Source organism: Eriocheir sinensis, chromosome 8 (genome assembly GCF_024679095.1).
Source record: "Eriocheir sinensis breed Jianghai 21 chromosome 8, ASM2467909v1, whole genome shotgun sequence".
Lineage (NCBI taxonomy): Eukaryota > Metazoa > Arthropoda > Malacostraca > Decapoda > Varunidae > Eriocheir > Eriocheir sinensis.
This window is the reverse complement of record NC_066516.1, coordinates 21,705,838-21,720,124: the sequence shown is the minus strand read 5'-3', so window position 1 is coordinate 21,720,124 and position 14,287 is coordinate 21,705,838. Positions and strand designations below refer to the sequence as shown.

At 51.2% G+C, this 14,287-nt stretch overlaps 1 protein-coding gene across 1 annotated transcript in view; it reads left to right on the top strand.

The window, feature by feature from the left end:
* Window positions 1–855: 855 nt before the first annotated feature.
* Window positions 856–14,287, top strand: part of LOC126995681 (nuclear hormone receptor E75-like) — a 94,664-nt gene continuing 81,232 nt past the window's right edge. Inside the window, exon 1 of the mRNA XM_050855452.1 lies at window positions 856–1,458. Coding sequence (XP_050711409.1) covers window positions 1,311–1,458 — 148 coding nt within the window. The 5' untranslated portion in view covers window positions 856–1,310. The remainder of the gene's footprint in view (window positions 1,459–14,287) is intronic.

Below are 14,287 nucleotides of genomic sequence, written 5' to 3'. Positions count from 1 at the left end.
GTGTTAACTACTTTACCGGTTGACACAGATAACTGCAGATTGTTGGGTTCTCAAGGCAGGGAACCTTCATCATAGGAGGCTGGCTCTGCTGTCCGGCTGTAGTGCTGAATTAGTTGGGCGGCTAACTAGTTGTCTGGCCCGGCAGAGTAATATTTGGGTGCAAAGACTAAAGGAAGCATGTATAAGCTGGTAGTCTGATCGCCTGACTTGACCGATGAATAATGAATGGACTGTCGACTTCCGCTATTGATTCTGAGGATGTCTGACACACGAATCGCTGGCATTTTGACAATATGGACTGATATTAGATTGAGCATCAATCGGATAAATTATGGGTGGGCTTGCTTGGCATTTGAATGCCTTCCTTGGCAGCTGGTTGGGTGATTGACTGGACGAGTGGACGGCAACAGACATCAGTTTCTAACTTCCAGGGGAGTGAATGGGCTCCGCTATTGCATTCAGCATGTCTCCATAAGCATTCTGTGGCCGAGTGAGTCACCAGGCCCCTGCTGCCCCTCTGGCTCCCCAGCAGGAGCTCAACAAATCTTGCGGGCCCATCATGTCAGCTTGAATTGCTGTGGTGCTCCTCCGCTCCTCAGGCTCGCTCTCGTTTTCTTTGCTCGGTTGGCAAGGTGACTCTCGCTGTTTGGCAGGACGTCTCGGGCGGTGTGTGGAGGCACTGCCGAAGGTTTGCCGAAGCTTCCTTGTGGTGCCCTCACAGGTGATCCTCCAAGGGTGTAGGACTGTCAGGAGAGAGGGAGGCGGGGAGGTTCAGGAGGCTGTGTCGAGACTGGGTCATGAGCGCAGCAACTCTCACTCTCTGGAGGTCCGCGCCCTGATGGCCGTTCAGTCGGGTCCGCACCGCCACGCCGTGACGTTGGGCTCTACATCCCCCCGCTCTCCACCGCTGTGTGCGTGCTTACGTGCGTTCCTGTGTGTTGTCAACCCCCTCTTGTGGACCCTCTGCCCTTCCGCGACGCCTTGTGCCCGGAATTAATCGTGAACTGTGTGTGTGTCGTGTTACGTAGCACCCTGGAGCGGCGAGTGTCTGTGTTTGTTTACATGCGAGTGCCAAGCATGAGCTCTCATGGGACTTGAGGAACCGCTCTTCGTGAACCTGGGACATATACTCACCCTTCGCCGCTCATCCTGGGGGAGTCTGCCGTGCTCTACGGAATCAGGAAGCTGACACAAGCACACTCGGATCACCTCTGCTGCCAGCCTGACGCGCTCACCAACACACGCACAAGATATTCAGGAGAAGACACAGTCTGAGGAATCCCTGTCAGCCCCGTCACCCCGGACTCACCATGACCGTCTTTCGGGACTACCACAACCTCGTGCAAAAGCCTCGTGAATCCTACGATGCTTCATCTGACAACGCTTCCGCCAAGAAGTGTCTTGACAACCCCCCCCGGAACCCCAATCCCCCGATGCTGCTCGAGGTCATCCTTGCAGGTGAGTCACGCTTAGGCATACTTACCCCAATGCCCAACCCCCGACCCCCCAACCCCCACCTCCTGATCCCCCCTCCTTCCCCCCTTTATTCTCACAGACTCTTCCGCTACATGTTGCTGCACACCCGTGCCCTCACCTTGCCCAACATTTATTGCCTTTAGGTGTCTATTCTTCTGATATACAAATGAAAGCATTGCGTAAGCATGAGCGGCAGGAGCAGCCTCCCTCCTTAAAGGGGGAGTGCGATCAGCTGACCGGCGGCAGCGATCAGCTGAGGAACATAAACACAGCCACGTGCACGGAGCCTCCGCCACCTGTTGCGCCCCCACTCACGCTGCCGCGGCCCGCGGCAAGCATCAGCCATGGCTCCACCCTGCTGCCAGCCTCCACCTTTTCTGTCGATGCCTGGGCAGGCAGGGGAGACTCAGCCGCCCGGCCCAGGGAAAGCCTCCCCGGGGCAGCTTACCTCGGGAGTGGACATCGGCCGGCCATGTTTAGTTAATGCATTTTATTTTCAGCACGTCGGAAAGAACCTGCAACGGCGACTCTTGTATCCTGTGGCATGCGCAGACCAGGAAAGACGGGGGAGGGGGGGGAGCCCCAGGGAGAGGGGGAAGGGAGAAGGGTGAACGGGTTGGAGTAAGGACTGTCCTAACGCCCCCTCCCCTTCACAGCCTCCATTGATAAGACCCCTCATCAAACACACACACACACACACACACACACACACACACACACACAACAGCACATCCCAGAAAATAAATGGACACTATCATTATAACCTTTTAATGGCCGAAGCTCACTAACGACCAAACGCTAAGGAGAATGATAATAAGAATACATTACTTTCCTCCACTCTCGCCTGATTCCCGGTAATCCTCCGCTCATTCCTCGCTCTGCTCCCGTCACCTGCGTCACCTTAGTCCGCCTCGCTAATCAGCCACGCAGACGATAATAAAACCGTCTGCGGCCATGCAGCTACGTGGCCTGCGCTCAAGAATGTCCGCGCTTGCTTTCTCCTCAAGAGCTCAGGTGCGAGGGAGTCACGATGAGAGCTTCACTGTTATCCCTCCCCGCAGGCACGAGCGTACTAAAGGGTGCAGCTGTTGGCGCGACCGATTGATTGTTAGATCGTCAAGAATGATCCCTTACTGTCCAGACCTTGAAACTCTAGAAGTCCTCCGCTTCTCAGTTAAAAGCGCACGTCGTGATAATGGGGCGTGCATAACAGCGGCGGCCATGCCTGGGCGACGCAGGCCTTGCAGGAGCCGCGGTGTCGCAAGGCCCAGAAGGCTGCACAAGGCTCTGGTCCAGGGCTGGCGGCGTCGGCGTATATGGGGTCGAGGTTCCCAGTTCATCAACCCCGGCCGAAGACTTTCTCTGGCGCGGCGGTGCTCCCGTGCCTCCCGCAGGTGGAGCGCAGGTGGCCCTCGGCGCGCCGTGGCCCTCAGTGCCACTCCGCGCTCCGGGGCCGCGGGAGAGGCTAGTTCATTGCACCTTCCGCATACCTCGTCACTTCTTTCCCCTGGTGATGTAAAACCGGGTCAGCAGTTCTGGCGCTAGCCTCGCGTTGGGCCCCGCTCGCAGCGCACAGCCATTTCACTTTCATGTGCGCCCGCACTACACGGGGAAATAACTAGGCCACGGGCGGCGCGAGCGAGGCTAGTTCATTCACCTACGAGGAGCGTAAGAGTGTGTAGATTATGGACCACGGCACTCCGAGCCAGAAGGACATCCACGGAGCCTTTCCCCCCTCCCTGCTGGCACCCGGGTGGCCCCTCTGGCACTCAGGGCCGCGGAGTTCGTTGCCCCCGCTGACAACTGGGTTCGCTGCTTCACAACAACTATGTCCACGAGACGCGAGGCGCACCGCTGCGGGCGAGAGGGACCCAAGAGTCGTAGCTTCTGGCGGACTTTCGGCCGTGTGTCCCTTTTCACTAGTAAAAGTCTTGGTGACGTCACTCTTGTCTTGGGCTGCAGCAAGCTGTTCGTTGAGCAACTCACGCCCAGCCTATGTTTTCACTGCTGTCCTGCCCCGTGGCGCGGCGCCCACCGCCAATAGATTGATTCCTTTAACTCCGCCTCAAGGTTACCCTCCCCTCCCCCTTCCATCCACTACCTGCACCCTCTCTTCCCCCTCTTCACCCACTCTCCCTTGGCCCTCTCCATCATCCACTCCCCTCTGTCCACTCCTATCACTTCATCGACTGCCCATTGAACGTCCCCTCTCCTCCTCCTCCTCCATCTACTCCCAATACTCTTCCTCTTTCCTCAGTCATCCCCACTACCTGCCACTACCCCTTTCCTTTCCCTTCCCCCTTTGCTCCCCCTCCCGCCTTCCTTCCCTTTCCCCCTTTTCTTCCCCTTCCCGCGAGTTGTGACGTCATGAGTTTCTTGCTTTCGTCATAGCTGAGTAGTGGCGGCACAGGGAGGCGGGGAAAGGGGGCGAGGGGGAGGAAGAGGGGAGGACCTGTAGCTGTGGGAAGTGGGGAGGGGGAGGGGAGAAAATTGGAGGTCGCGCCCATGAGTCTGAGAAAACAATAAAAGTGAATCGTACCTTTTTGTTTTTCCTCCTTTCTTTTGTTTTACTCGACTTTATTTAGAACTGGAAATTTAACGACTTTTTTTTTTTAATTCAAGATATAGGAACTTAATCTGCCTTTTTTTATTCACCCCACTCCCTCTTCCTCCTCTTCTTTTTCCTTCTTCTTCACCCTCCGCTCCCCCTTTCTCCCCCACTTAACCTCCCTGCTCTCCACTCTTCCACATTGCTCCACCCATCTTTCTCCCCAACGCCCTCTCCCCCATGCCGCTTCCCCTCCACCTCTCTTCCCTCCCTCCCTCCCTTTGTTCCCCTCTTCCACACCTCCCGTCCTCCACATCTCTCCTCCTCCACTCCTTTTTACTTCGAGGCAGGATCACAGTGCACGCGCCTGAAAGCTTGCACACACACACACACACACACACACACACACACACACACACACACACACACACACACACACACACACACACACACACACAGAGGGGGGATAGGGTTCCTGCTCCCTGCTTACTCCCCTTATTCTGCTTCTCTTTCTACTCCTCTCACCTCCAACCTCCACTCTCACTCTCATTTATGATTCCTCCTCCTCCTCCTCCTCCTCCTTTGTGTCTCCTTTCCCCTTCATTTTCCCATACCTTTAATTATCAAATGGGTGTATGTACATTCTCTCTCTCTCTCTCTCTCTCTCTCTCTCTCTCTCTCTCTCTCTCTCTCTCTCTCTCTCTCTCTCTCTCTCTCTCTCTCTCTCTCTCTCTCTCTCTCTCTCTCTCTCTCTCTCTCTCTCTCTCTCTCTCTCTCTCTCTCTCTCTCTCTCTCTCTCTCTCCCCTCGTCGTCGTCGTCGTCATCGTCTCTCGTCTTCCCTCGGCGACCCAGATTGCGAGTGGAGATGAAAGTCTTTCTTCCTCACGACAGAGACTTATTGGCACGGAAAGGTGTTTGTGGTGGTGGTGGTGGAAATGGTGGTGGTGGTGATGGTGATGGTGGTTGTGATGGTGGTGGTGATGGTGTCCCTCAAGGATATCTGTATACAAAGGGAATCTCCTCCTCCTCCTCCTCCCCCTGTTCCATCTCCTCCATTACCTCCAATGTAGTTTTTCTCCAATTTCTTTTCACCTAACTTTTTGTCTCCTTTTTCTCCTCCTCCTCCTCCTCCTCCTCCTCCTCCTCTTCCTTTCAGTCGTTTGGGTACAGTTCCTGGCTCTTTCTTGCTCCAAATTCTTCCTCTCATCTCCTTTTGATGCGCTTTCTCCTCCTCGGCTCGTCTGAGATTTTCCTCTTTTCTCCCCTCGTCTTTTTCCTCCTCTTCAATATTTTTCATTCATATCTCCTTTTATTTTCCTTCCTCTACCTTTTGTTCTCCTTCTTTCCTCCTCCTCCTCCTTCTTCCTCACTGCTTTTTCTTTCCACATATTCACTAACTTTCTTTTTCTGTCGCTATTATTTTTCCCGCTGTTTTTCTGTCTAATGATTTCACTGTCTATGTATGTCCTTAGTTATTCTCTTTTATTCATTTTATTCATTTATTCGCTTCTTTATTTAATGTCCATCAGTTCTAAATGTATTCAATCTCTTACGTTTTTTTTCTTTGTTTACATCCCGCTACGATTTTTTTTCTTTTTATTTATATTTTCTCTTTTTTTATCCGTCCTCATTTTAGGTTCTTGTTTTGCAACCGCTCTTGTTTTCATTCATTCCTCCTCCTCTTCCTCCTCCTCCTCCTCCTCCTCCTCCTTGGTCTGCTTGTGTTCCTTGGTCCTCCTCCAGTAGAGAGTGAAAGTCATATGCAGGCGTCGGGAGTGATTTTCTTGTTTGGATACACTTTTTTTTTTTTACAGCAGAGGAGTCAGTTCAAGGGCATAAAAAAGGTAACAACTGTGAAATAAAAGCCCGCTACTTGCTTTTAGGTTCCTCGTTTCCTTCGTTTCTTTGTTTCTCTTCTCAAACTTATATATGCAAAAGGTTGAGTGACCCCTTCATGGCTTTCTGTCCTTTCGTTCGTTCGTTCCTCTCTCTCCCTCTTCGTTCTCTCTCTCCTCCTCCTCCTCCTCCTCCTCCTCTCCTTCCTCCCCCCACTCGTCTCCCACTCATTCTCCCTCTTCCTCATCCGCCATCCTCCACTCTCAATTTCTTCTTCCTTTTCCTCTCTTCCTCGTCATCCTCTCACCTGGCTTCTTCCGCTCACCTGACGTCATTACCTGGCGAAACATATCTAGGTCTGTGTGTGTGTGTGTGTGTGTGTGTGTGTGTGTGTGTGTGTGTGTGTGTGTGTGTGTGTGTGTGTCTTCTCTGACTCGTACTCTCTTTCTACCTTCGCCTCCCTTTCCGTCCCTCCCTCTCTCCCTTCCTCCCTCCCTCCCTCCTTCCCACTCTCTCTCTCTCTCTCTCGTTACTCTCTTCGTCCCTATACTTCCTCCCTCCCTTCCCTCCCTCCCTCCCTCCCTCCATTCATTCTCAACCATACGCTTACTCCTTCCTCTTTTGTAGTAGATACGCTCTCTCTCTCTCTCTCTCTCTCTCTCTCTCTCTCTCTCTCTCTCTCTCTCTCTCTCTCTCTCGCTCTCTCTCTCTCTCTCTCTCTCTCTCTCTCTCTCCCCCCCTCCCCTCCTTCCCCCCCAAAGACACAGACACTCTCTACTCTTCTCCTCATTTGCTCGCTCGGGGTCACGCGTTGAATAAATTATGCATATCAGTACAATAACTCAACACAAACCACCAAAATAAACTCCAAGATAAGTTATTCCTCGACCTCAAAAACCAACATTCCCTCCGCCTAATCCTCCTGTTATCGCCCGTCTCGTCCCTCCAATATTAGGCGAGCAAACACGGCGGTAATGGCTGGCTTAGGGCTGGGGGGATGGGGTGCGAGGGGGGGGGAGTGTTTGCCTTCTCACTCGTTCCCTGTTTGGGCGAGACGCGTCAAGGAATAGGAAGATAAAGAAGGGAAGACCATTTGATTCACTTAGCGCGGCAGGAGTAGAGAAGGAGAAGGAGGAGGAGGTTAGGGACGGAGATATAGGTATTCTAAGTAGCGTCTTTGTTTCTTCACTCACCGATATGTGGGTGAGAGATATGGTGGACTGAGGGAAGGAGGGTGAGGGAGACTGAGGAGGAGGAGGAGGAGGAGAAGGAGGAAAAAGAGGAGGAGGGAAAGTAACGTCAAAGGCCAGGGAGGAGACTTATGATAGACTGATAATTATGATGATGAGCAGTAGTAGTAGTAGTAGTAGTAGTAGTAGTAGTAGTAGTAGTAGTAGTAGTAGTAGTAGTAGGAGGAGGAGGAGGAGGAGGAGGAAGAAGAGAAAAGGGAAATTAAAACAAGAAGAGGTAAAACAAAAGTAAGGAAAGGAAAAGGAAGAGAGTGGGTCGTTAAGGCAAGGTACGGTCGAGCTTCCTGTTGCCTGTAATAGTGTGTCCCCCCCCCCCCCTCCTCTCCTTCCGACGTAATTAGATTCACCCGAGTTCAGATTTTCGGTTAATTATTCGTCGGTACGTGTGTGTGTGTGTGTGTGTGTGTGTGTGTGTGTGTGTGTGTCGTCAGGAACACAAGCTCCTCTTTGCACAGGAACTTTTATTTTCCTTTCAGTCTAAAACACATGTTAGCCGAGGTGGCGGTGATGATGGTGGTGATGGTGGCGGTGATGGTGGTGGTGAGGGTAATGGTGAAGGCAGTGATTGCTGTCAAAGAGGAGGCTAGAGGTGCTGGAGGCTGAAGAAGAAGGGGTGAGGGGTGAGGGGGCGCAGTGCCAGGGAGCGGTGACGGTGACACTCTTTCCCCTTCATCCCCCCTAAAAAATGAGCTTCCCTTAGCCCCTTTCTGAGTCACAAGATCAGGGAAGGGACTCTCGCCCTTACGCCGCAGTAGCAATGAGGCGCAGCAAGGTCTGAGGGGAGGGAGTGTGCCAGGGGAGAGTGGCACCTCGTCAAAGGGGAGCTAAGGGCCAAAGTAGCTCACTGATGAAGGATTGGGCAAGATGGCACTCCGTTTGGCCCTCACCTCGAAGGCAATGCACTAGCCTCCACTTGGCCCTTTCAGGTAGCATCTTTACCTGCCGTTAATTATACTCCACTTCAATTTCTAAGGTCCCTTCTTCGTTAATTCCCTTCTCTACCTATACGTTCAGTGGGTGCCTTATGGTGAAAGAGGGGGTGACGGGGAGGGAGATGGGGTGAGGGGGGTGTGAGTACGGTGGGTTTGCCCGGGGAGCGCTGTGCGAGGCTAGGGTGTGAGGGCCAGAGGTGAACGCTCGCTATCTAGTTCACAGGGAGAAAGAGGGGGACGAGAGGAAGAGAAAGAGAGAGTGAGAGAGTGAGGGAGAGTGTGAGTGAGTCAGTAAGGGAGCGATAGTGAGTAAGAAGAAATTAGGTACACAACCACATCCGGTTTCCAACTCGTTTCCTACAGGATTTTGACGCTTCCTTCTCTTCCTTCTTCTTCTTGTCCTCTTCATCCTCCGACTTTTTCTTCTACTCCTCTTTCATCTACCTCCTTCTTCTCCTCCTCACCATTTGACTGCTTCTCCTCCTCTTCCTCCTTCCTCTTCTACCTCCTCCTCCTCCTCCTCATCCTTCTCATATCCTCTACCAGTCTACCTCCTCCTCCTTCTCATATCCTCTACCAGTCTACCTCCTCCTCCTCTTTCTTCTACTTCTTCATTTGTCTCTTCTTCCTCCTCCTCCTCATCATCATCATCATCATTTGACTGCTTCTCCTCCTCTTCCTCCTTCCTCTTCTACCTCCTCCTCCTCCTCCTCATCCTTCTCATATCCTCTACCAGTCTACCTCCTCCTCCTCTTTCTTCTACTTCTTCATTTGCCTCTTCCTCCTCCTCCTCCTCCTCACCATTTGACTCCTTCTCCTCTTCCTCCTTCGCTTTATTGTTCACCTCTTCTACCTCCTCCTTTTCCTCATCCTTCTCATGTCCTCTACCTCCTCCTCTTTCTTATACTTTTCCTTCATTTGCCTCTTCCTCCTCCTCCTCCTCCTCCTCCTCACCATATGACTCCTTCTCCTCCTTCTCCTCTTTATTCCTCACGTATATTACATTTTATCCTCTCCTCCTCCTCCTCTTTCTCCTCTTTTTCCTCTTCTTTCTTCTACTTCTCCTTCATTTGCCTCTTCCTCCTCCTCCTCCTCCTCCTCCTTTGACTCCTTCTCTTCCTCCTCCTCTTTATTCCTCACGTTCATACATTTTATCCTCTCCTCCTCCTCCTCCTCTTTCTCCTCTTCCATTTCTCTTTTCTTTTGTATATTCCTCAATAACCTCTGTAACTCTCCTCCCCTTTTGACTCCTCCTACGCGTCCTCGTCCTCGTCCTCGTCCGACACACTTCTACCACACCTTTTCCTTTCCTCCTTCTCCTCCTCCTACTACTACTGCTACTTCTACTCAAACTTCACCTTCATTTTTCATCGTTTACATTCCTCAACAACTTCTATCCCTCCCCCTTTGAGTCCCTTATGTCTTCAGCACAGGACTCTTGAGATCTCAGGGTAAATCTCTCTCATAGTCGTGTTGGGAATAGACTTTCACTTCTCAGCCCTTGCGTACGTCATTTGTGGTCTTCAAGGTGATGGGGAAGTGTAGGAGAAGGGCCGAGTGTAGGGAGGATGGAAGGAGGAAGGAGGGGCGAGTGGAGGAGGTTGATGGGGAAGTGTATGAGAAGGGCCGGGTGTAGCGTAGGAGGGAAGGAGGAAGGAAGGGCTTATGGCGAATGGAGGAAGTTGTTGGGAAATAGTGGAGTTTAGCAGTGTCAGAGCTGGATGGGATGGATGGGAGTGGAAGAGATAGGGTAGGGTGGATGGATGGACGGACTAGGCAAAGTGAAAGAAAGGGAAGGAGAGAAATAAAGATGCTTGGAGGGAGGTAGAAAAGACAGGGAAGGATAGAAGGAAAGGATAGGTAAGGAAAGGTGTGAAAAATTATAGGTAGGGAAGGAAAAGAAAAGGAGAAAAGCTAGATGGATGACGAGAAGGCAATAGGAGAGGTTATACACACAGACACACACACACACACACACACACACACACACACTAAAGCCTTCGTGACGGGGAGCGAGAGGCGGGGGGCAGTGAGGCGGGGCTGCAGGAGAGGGACGGGGCGGGGCGGGGTGGAGCGGAGCGGGGCGGGACAAAAGGTGCAAGCAGGTCCGGGAAGCAGAAATTTGGGGTGAGAGGAAGAAGGGGACGGAGAGAAGAGGGGAGAGGTATTGATGTCTTCCCTCCCCCTCGGGTGAGAGCGAGGGGAGACTGTTTACCAGGCCGGGGTGGCTGCGTGGCATGACGAAGGAGGTGAGATCAAGGGCGGCCAGGAGGAGGAGGAGGAGGAGAAGGAGGAAGAAGAAGGAAGAAGAGGAGGAGGATAAACACAGGGAAGAGGGTGTAGATGGGGGGAGGATTATGGGATATGGTTTATTTTCGACAACATAAAAGTGGTTGGGGAGACGGGTTAAGTGACAAAAATAGATGAAAGTGAAAGCAATGTGTGTGAGTGGGAGCGAGAAAGGGAGAGTGAGAGAGAGAAAAGGGTAAATGAGAGAGATACTGAAAGTGAGTTGTGGAGGAGACAAAGAAGGTGATTATAAAGATGGGGGATGGAAGGAAGGAAGGAAACGGGAAAATGAGTAAGGGGAGTGAGTAAGGGGAAAGGGGAATGGGGGAGAGTGAGTGAGTGAATGAGTGAGTTGAGTTCGAGAGAGGGGAGGAGAGGAAGGGGATGATCATATGGAAGAGGGAAGGAAGAAGGTAGGGAAGGAAACGGGAAAATGAGGAAGGGGAGTGAGAGGGGAAAGGGAGAGTGAGTGAGGGAGAGTGAGGGAGTGAATGAGTGAGTTGAGTTCGAGAGAGGAAAGGAGAGAAAATGGGTGATCATAAGGAAGAGGGGAGGAAGAAAGTGAGGAAGAAACGGGGGAGATGATGAAGGGAAAATCAGAGTGAGAGAGTGAAAGTAAGAGAGGGGGAGAGGGGGAGGTAATGAGTAAGTGGTTGCGTGGGAGGCAATATGAGAGGAGGGTTTTAGGGGGGAGAGGGGGGGGTAGAGTTGAAGAGCAGGGGAGAGACAAAAGGAAGAACAAAAAGCTGGGAGGGGAAGGAAGAGAAAGAGGGAGGGAGAGAGAGAGGGAAGGAGGGAGGGAGGGAGGTAGGGATTAGAGAAAGGGCTTGTATTCTTGCATCAAGTTTCCTCCGTCCCTCCTTTCCTCCCCCTCTCTTCAGTCAGGGATTAGAACATTGGAGGAGGAGGAGGAGGGGGAGGAGGAGGAGGAAGAAGAGGGGAAGAGGAGGAAAAAGAAGAGTTGTATTACCTCAGGGATTATGCCACGTACACACACACACACACACACACACACACACACACTCACACACACACACTCCACTCCTATCTCTCTCTCTCTCTCTCTTTCTTAAACTTGAACTCCGATCCGAACTTTAATTAAATAGCGTAGACAAAGATCAAGTGCGCAAGGAAAACATGGCAGACTTAAATATTCCAAGAAGTTAACCTGCAAATAGACGTTCACAAAGAGAACGAACAATTAGGACAACGCTTAGCTAGTGCGTGTATGTGTATGTGTGTGTGTGTGTGTGTGTGTGTGTGTGTGTGTGTGTGTGTGTGGTTCTATTCACCCTTTCAAATATATTAATGAGAAGTGGGATAGATGAGGGGGCGGATAGGTGAGAGAGGGGGGGAGGGGGAAATGGGTGAGGAGGAGGAAGCACAGGTGTTCCTTAATGCCCGAAGTCAGTCATGTGTGTGTGTGTGTGTGTGTGTGTGTGTGTGTGTGTGTGTGTGTGTGTGTGTGTGTGTGTGTGTGTCTAGCCTACGTGACGTGTAAGTCTCCTGCTAAAATTATTTCTCTCGTGGTGACTCAATGCTTGCTGCCTTATTTAGAAATGGGTCTCTCTCTCTCTCTCTCTCTCTCTCTCTCTCTCTCTCTCTCTCTCTCCGTCACCCCTTCTCGCCTATCCTCTTCTTTTCTCCTTTTTCACACCCCAACACCCTAAACCACGATCGCAAAGCTTACCCCAACACCCCAACACCGCCAAACCTCACCCCATCCATCACCCCTAAACCTCACCCCAATCAACACCGTCATCCCTCACCCCAACCATCACCCCAACCAAAAGAGGACCAAGTTTTTACACCCCAACACCCGAAACCTAACCCCAACACCCCAAACACCCCAAACACAACTAGTCACTCCAACCCCTCACCCCAACCCCTCACCCCATCACCCTAAGAGGACCAATTAATAAAAGCGATGTACGGAAATCCCGAAGCGTGGTACTTACGTCAAGTTAATAATACGTGGAGAGGAGGACAGTGACCGCATGACCCCGGGTGGCGTAACAGTGCCAGGAGGAGGAGGAGTGCCAGCGTGATGTCGCCCGTATAACACAGGGACAGAGAGGCGAGGCTGCTCCACCACCCCTTCGCGTGTCTGAGAGGTCCCAGGGATGTCACGCTACGTTCGCTCTTACGCTCTAGTGACGCAAGGCTCGTTTTCCCGTTCGTTCTCCTTATCTCGTAACTCGCTCGCTGTGCCTCTTCCATCACCACGTCGAAGGAATAAAACTCCTTTGGCACCAGAATGACGGACGGCGGGCGGCACACGGGAGCCTCGGCCTTACGCTGGGGTGCCGCAGGGGAGAAAACCGAGGACAGACCAGGCCAGGCACCGTCTTCACACTATTCCCCCTCCTCCCTTAACCCCCCTCTGAGCATGCTAGGAGTGCCAGGGATGTGGGGGAGGGGGGTTGTGGTGGTCCAGATATTATGCTGTGTACGTGTGGTGGTGGTGGTAGGGGCTTGGTTGGGATGGTTGTGGGGGTTAGGTTGTGGTTGTGGCGAGTATGGGCACTGGCATGTTGGGTAATCTTTGTAAGTGAAGTAATGAGGGATTTTTTTTTTTTTAAGGGGAGTTGCTGAGATTTGTGTTAGATTGTTGCGTTTTCGAGTTCGTGATCATTGTGTTCCTGGTAGCTAGTGGCTCTGTGTTTATTTTTTATTCTTCTTCTTGTAGTGTTTTGTTTTGTTTTCTCTTCGTGTACTTAGTTATTGGAGTTGTTATTTGTCCTGTAGCTGTGTTGTTGTTGTTGCTGTTGATTACGTTGTGTTTGCTGGTGATAATGTTGATTTTGTTGATAATGATGATGATGATGATTGTTGAGAATGAGAGGAAGGCTACCCGACCTCTTAGCATTCAGGTTGTTATTTGTTACTCAAGACTTGTGTGTGCACCTGTGGCCTTGGTCCTATATTGTGTACGTGTATTATGCGCCGACACACACACACACACACACACACACACACACACACACACACACACACACACACACATCCCAACGCAAGTGTGTGGTGTGTTTGACCAAAGAACAAAAAAAATCGGAAAACAGAAAAAAAGAGAAAAAGACGACCACGGAACAAAGTAACATGCACGAGAGAGAGGAGTAACGCACAAACTCAACCAACATTCGTGACCCTGATTCTCCGTCTGCGTGGTTCGCCGGGTAGAAAGGATCCTCCGGGCGCAGCCAAATGCTCGTCACCCACCCACCTACACACACACACACACACACACACACACACACACACACACACACACACACACACACACATTCACTCGCCACCCCTTACGTGTTTGTTCATTTAATCCAAACTCAATATATGCAAATGATAAGATAAGTGAATAATTAAATAATGGATAAAATGTTAATAAGTAAAATAAGAAATAAATGATAAAGTAACTTGGTCTCAAAGGTTTATTCGGCGAGAAAAAAAAAAAAACGAGCTCAGACACAAAGGCGATCAAATCCTTTTTTAAAATAACTCGATTCCTTCTTTTTAAATCGTCACGGGTTGAAGATGAAATGACACGGCATTATTTCGTTTATTACCTCCATTCCCCCCATCTCTCTCTCTCTCTCTCTCTCTCTCTCTCTCTCTCTCTCTCTCTCTCTCTCTCTCTCTAATTGGTTCATCAGCGTTGTGGGTCGCAGGGAACGCCGACTTATCAATCCGCGCCCTTCAGCTTAATTACGGAGTCCCTGATCACTCTCTCTCTCTCTCTCTCTCTCTCTCTCTCTCTCTCTCTCTCTCTCTCTCTCTCTCTGCGCTTCGTTCCCTCAAATCGGATAATAAACGTTTAATTTCTTCATTTTTTAATTCTTTCTTCCTTCTCTTCCTCCTCCTCCTCCTCCTCCTCCTCCTCCTCCACCGTGAAATTTTCGTACCACTTCGAGAGCTTATTTGCTTTTTCCCTTTTTTGGCGCGTCGGGGCTCGAACTGT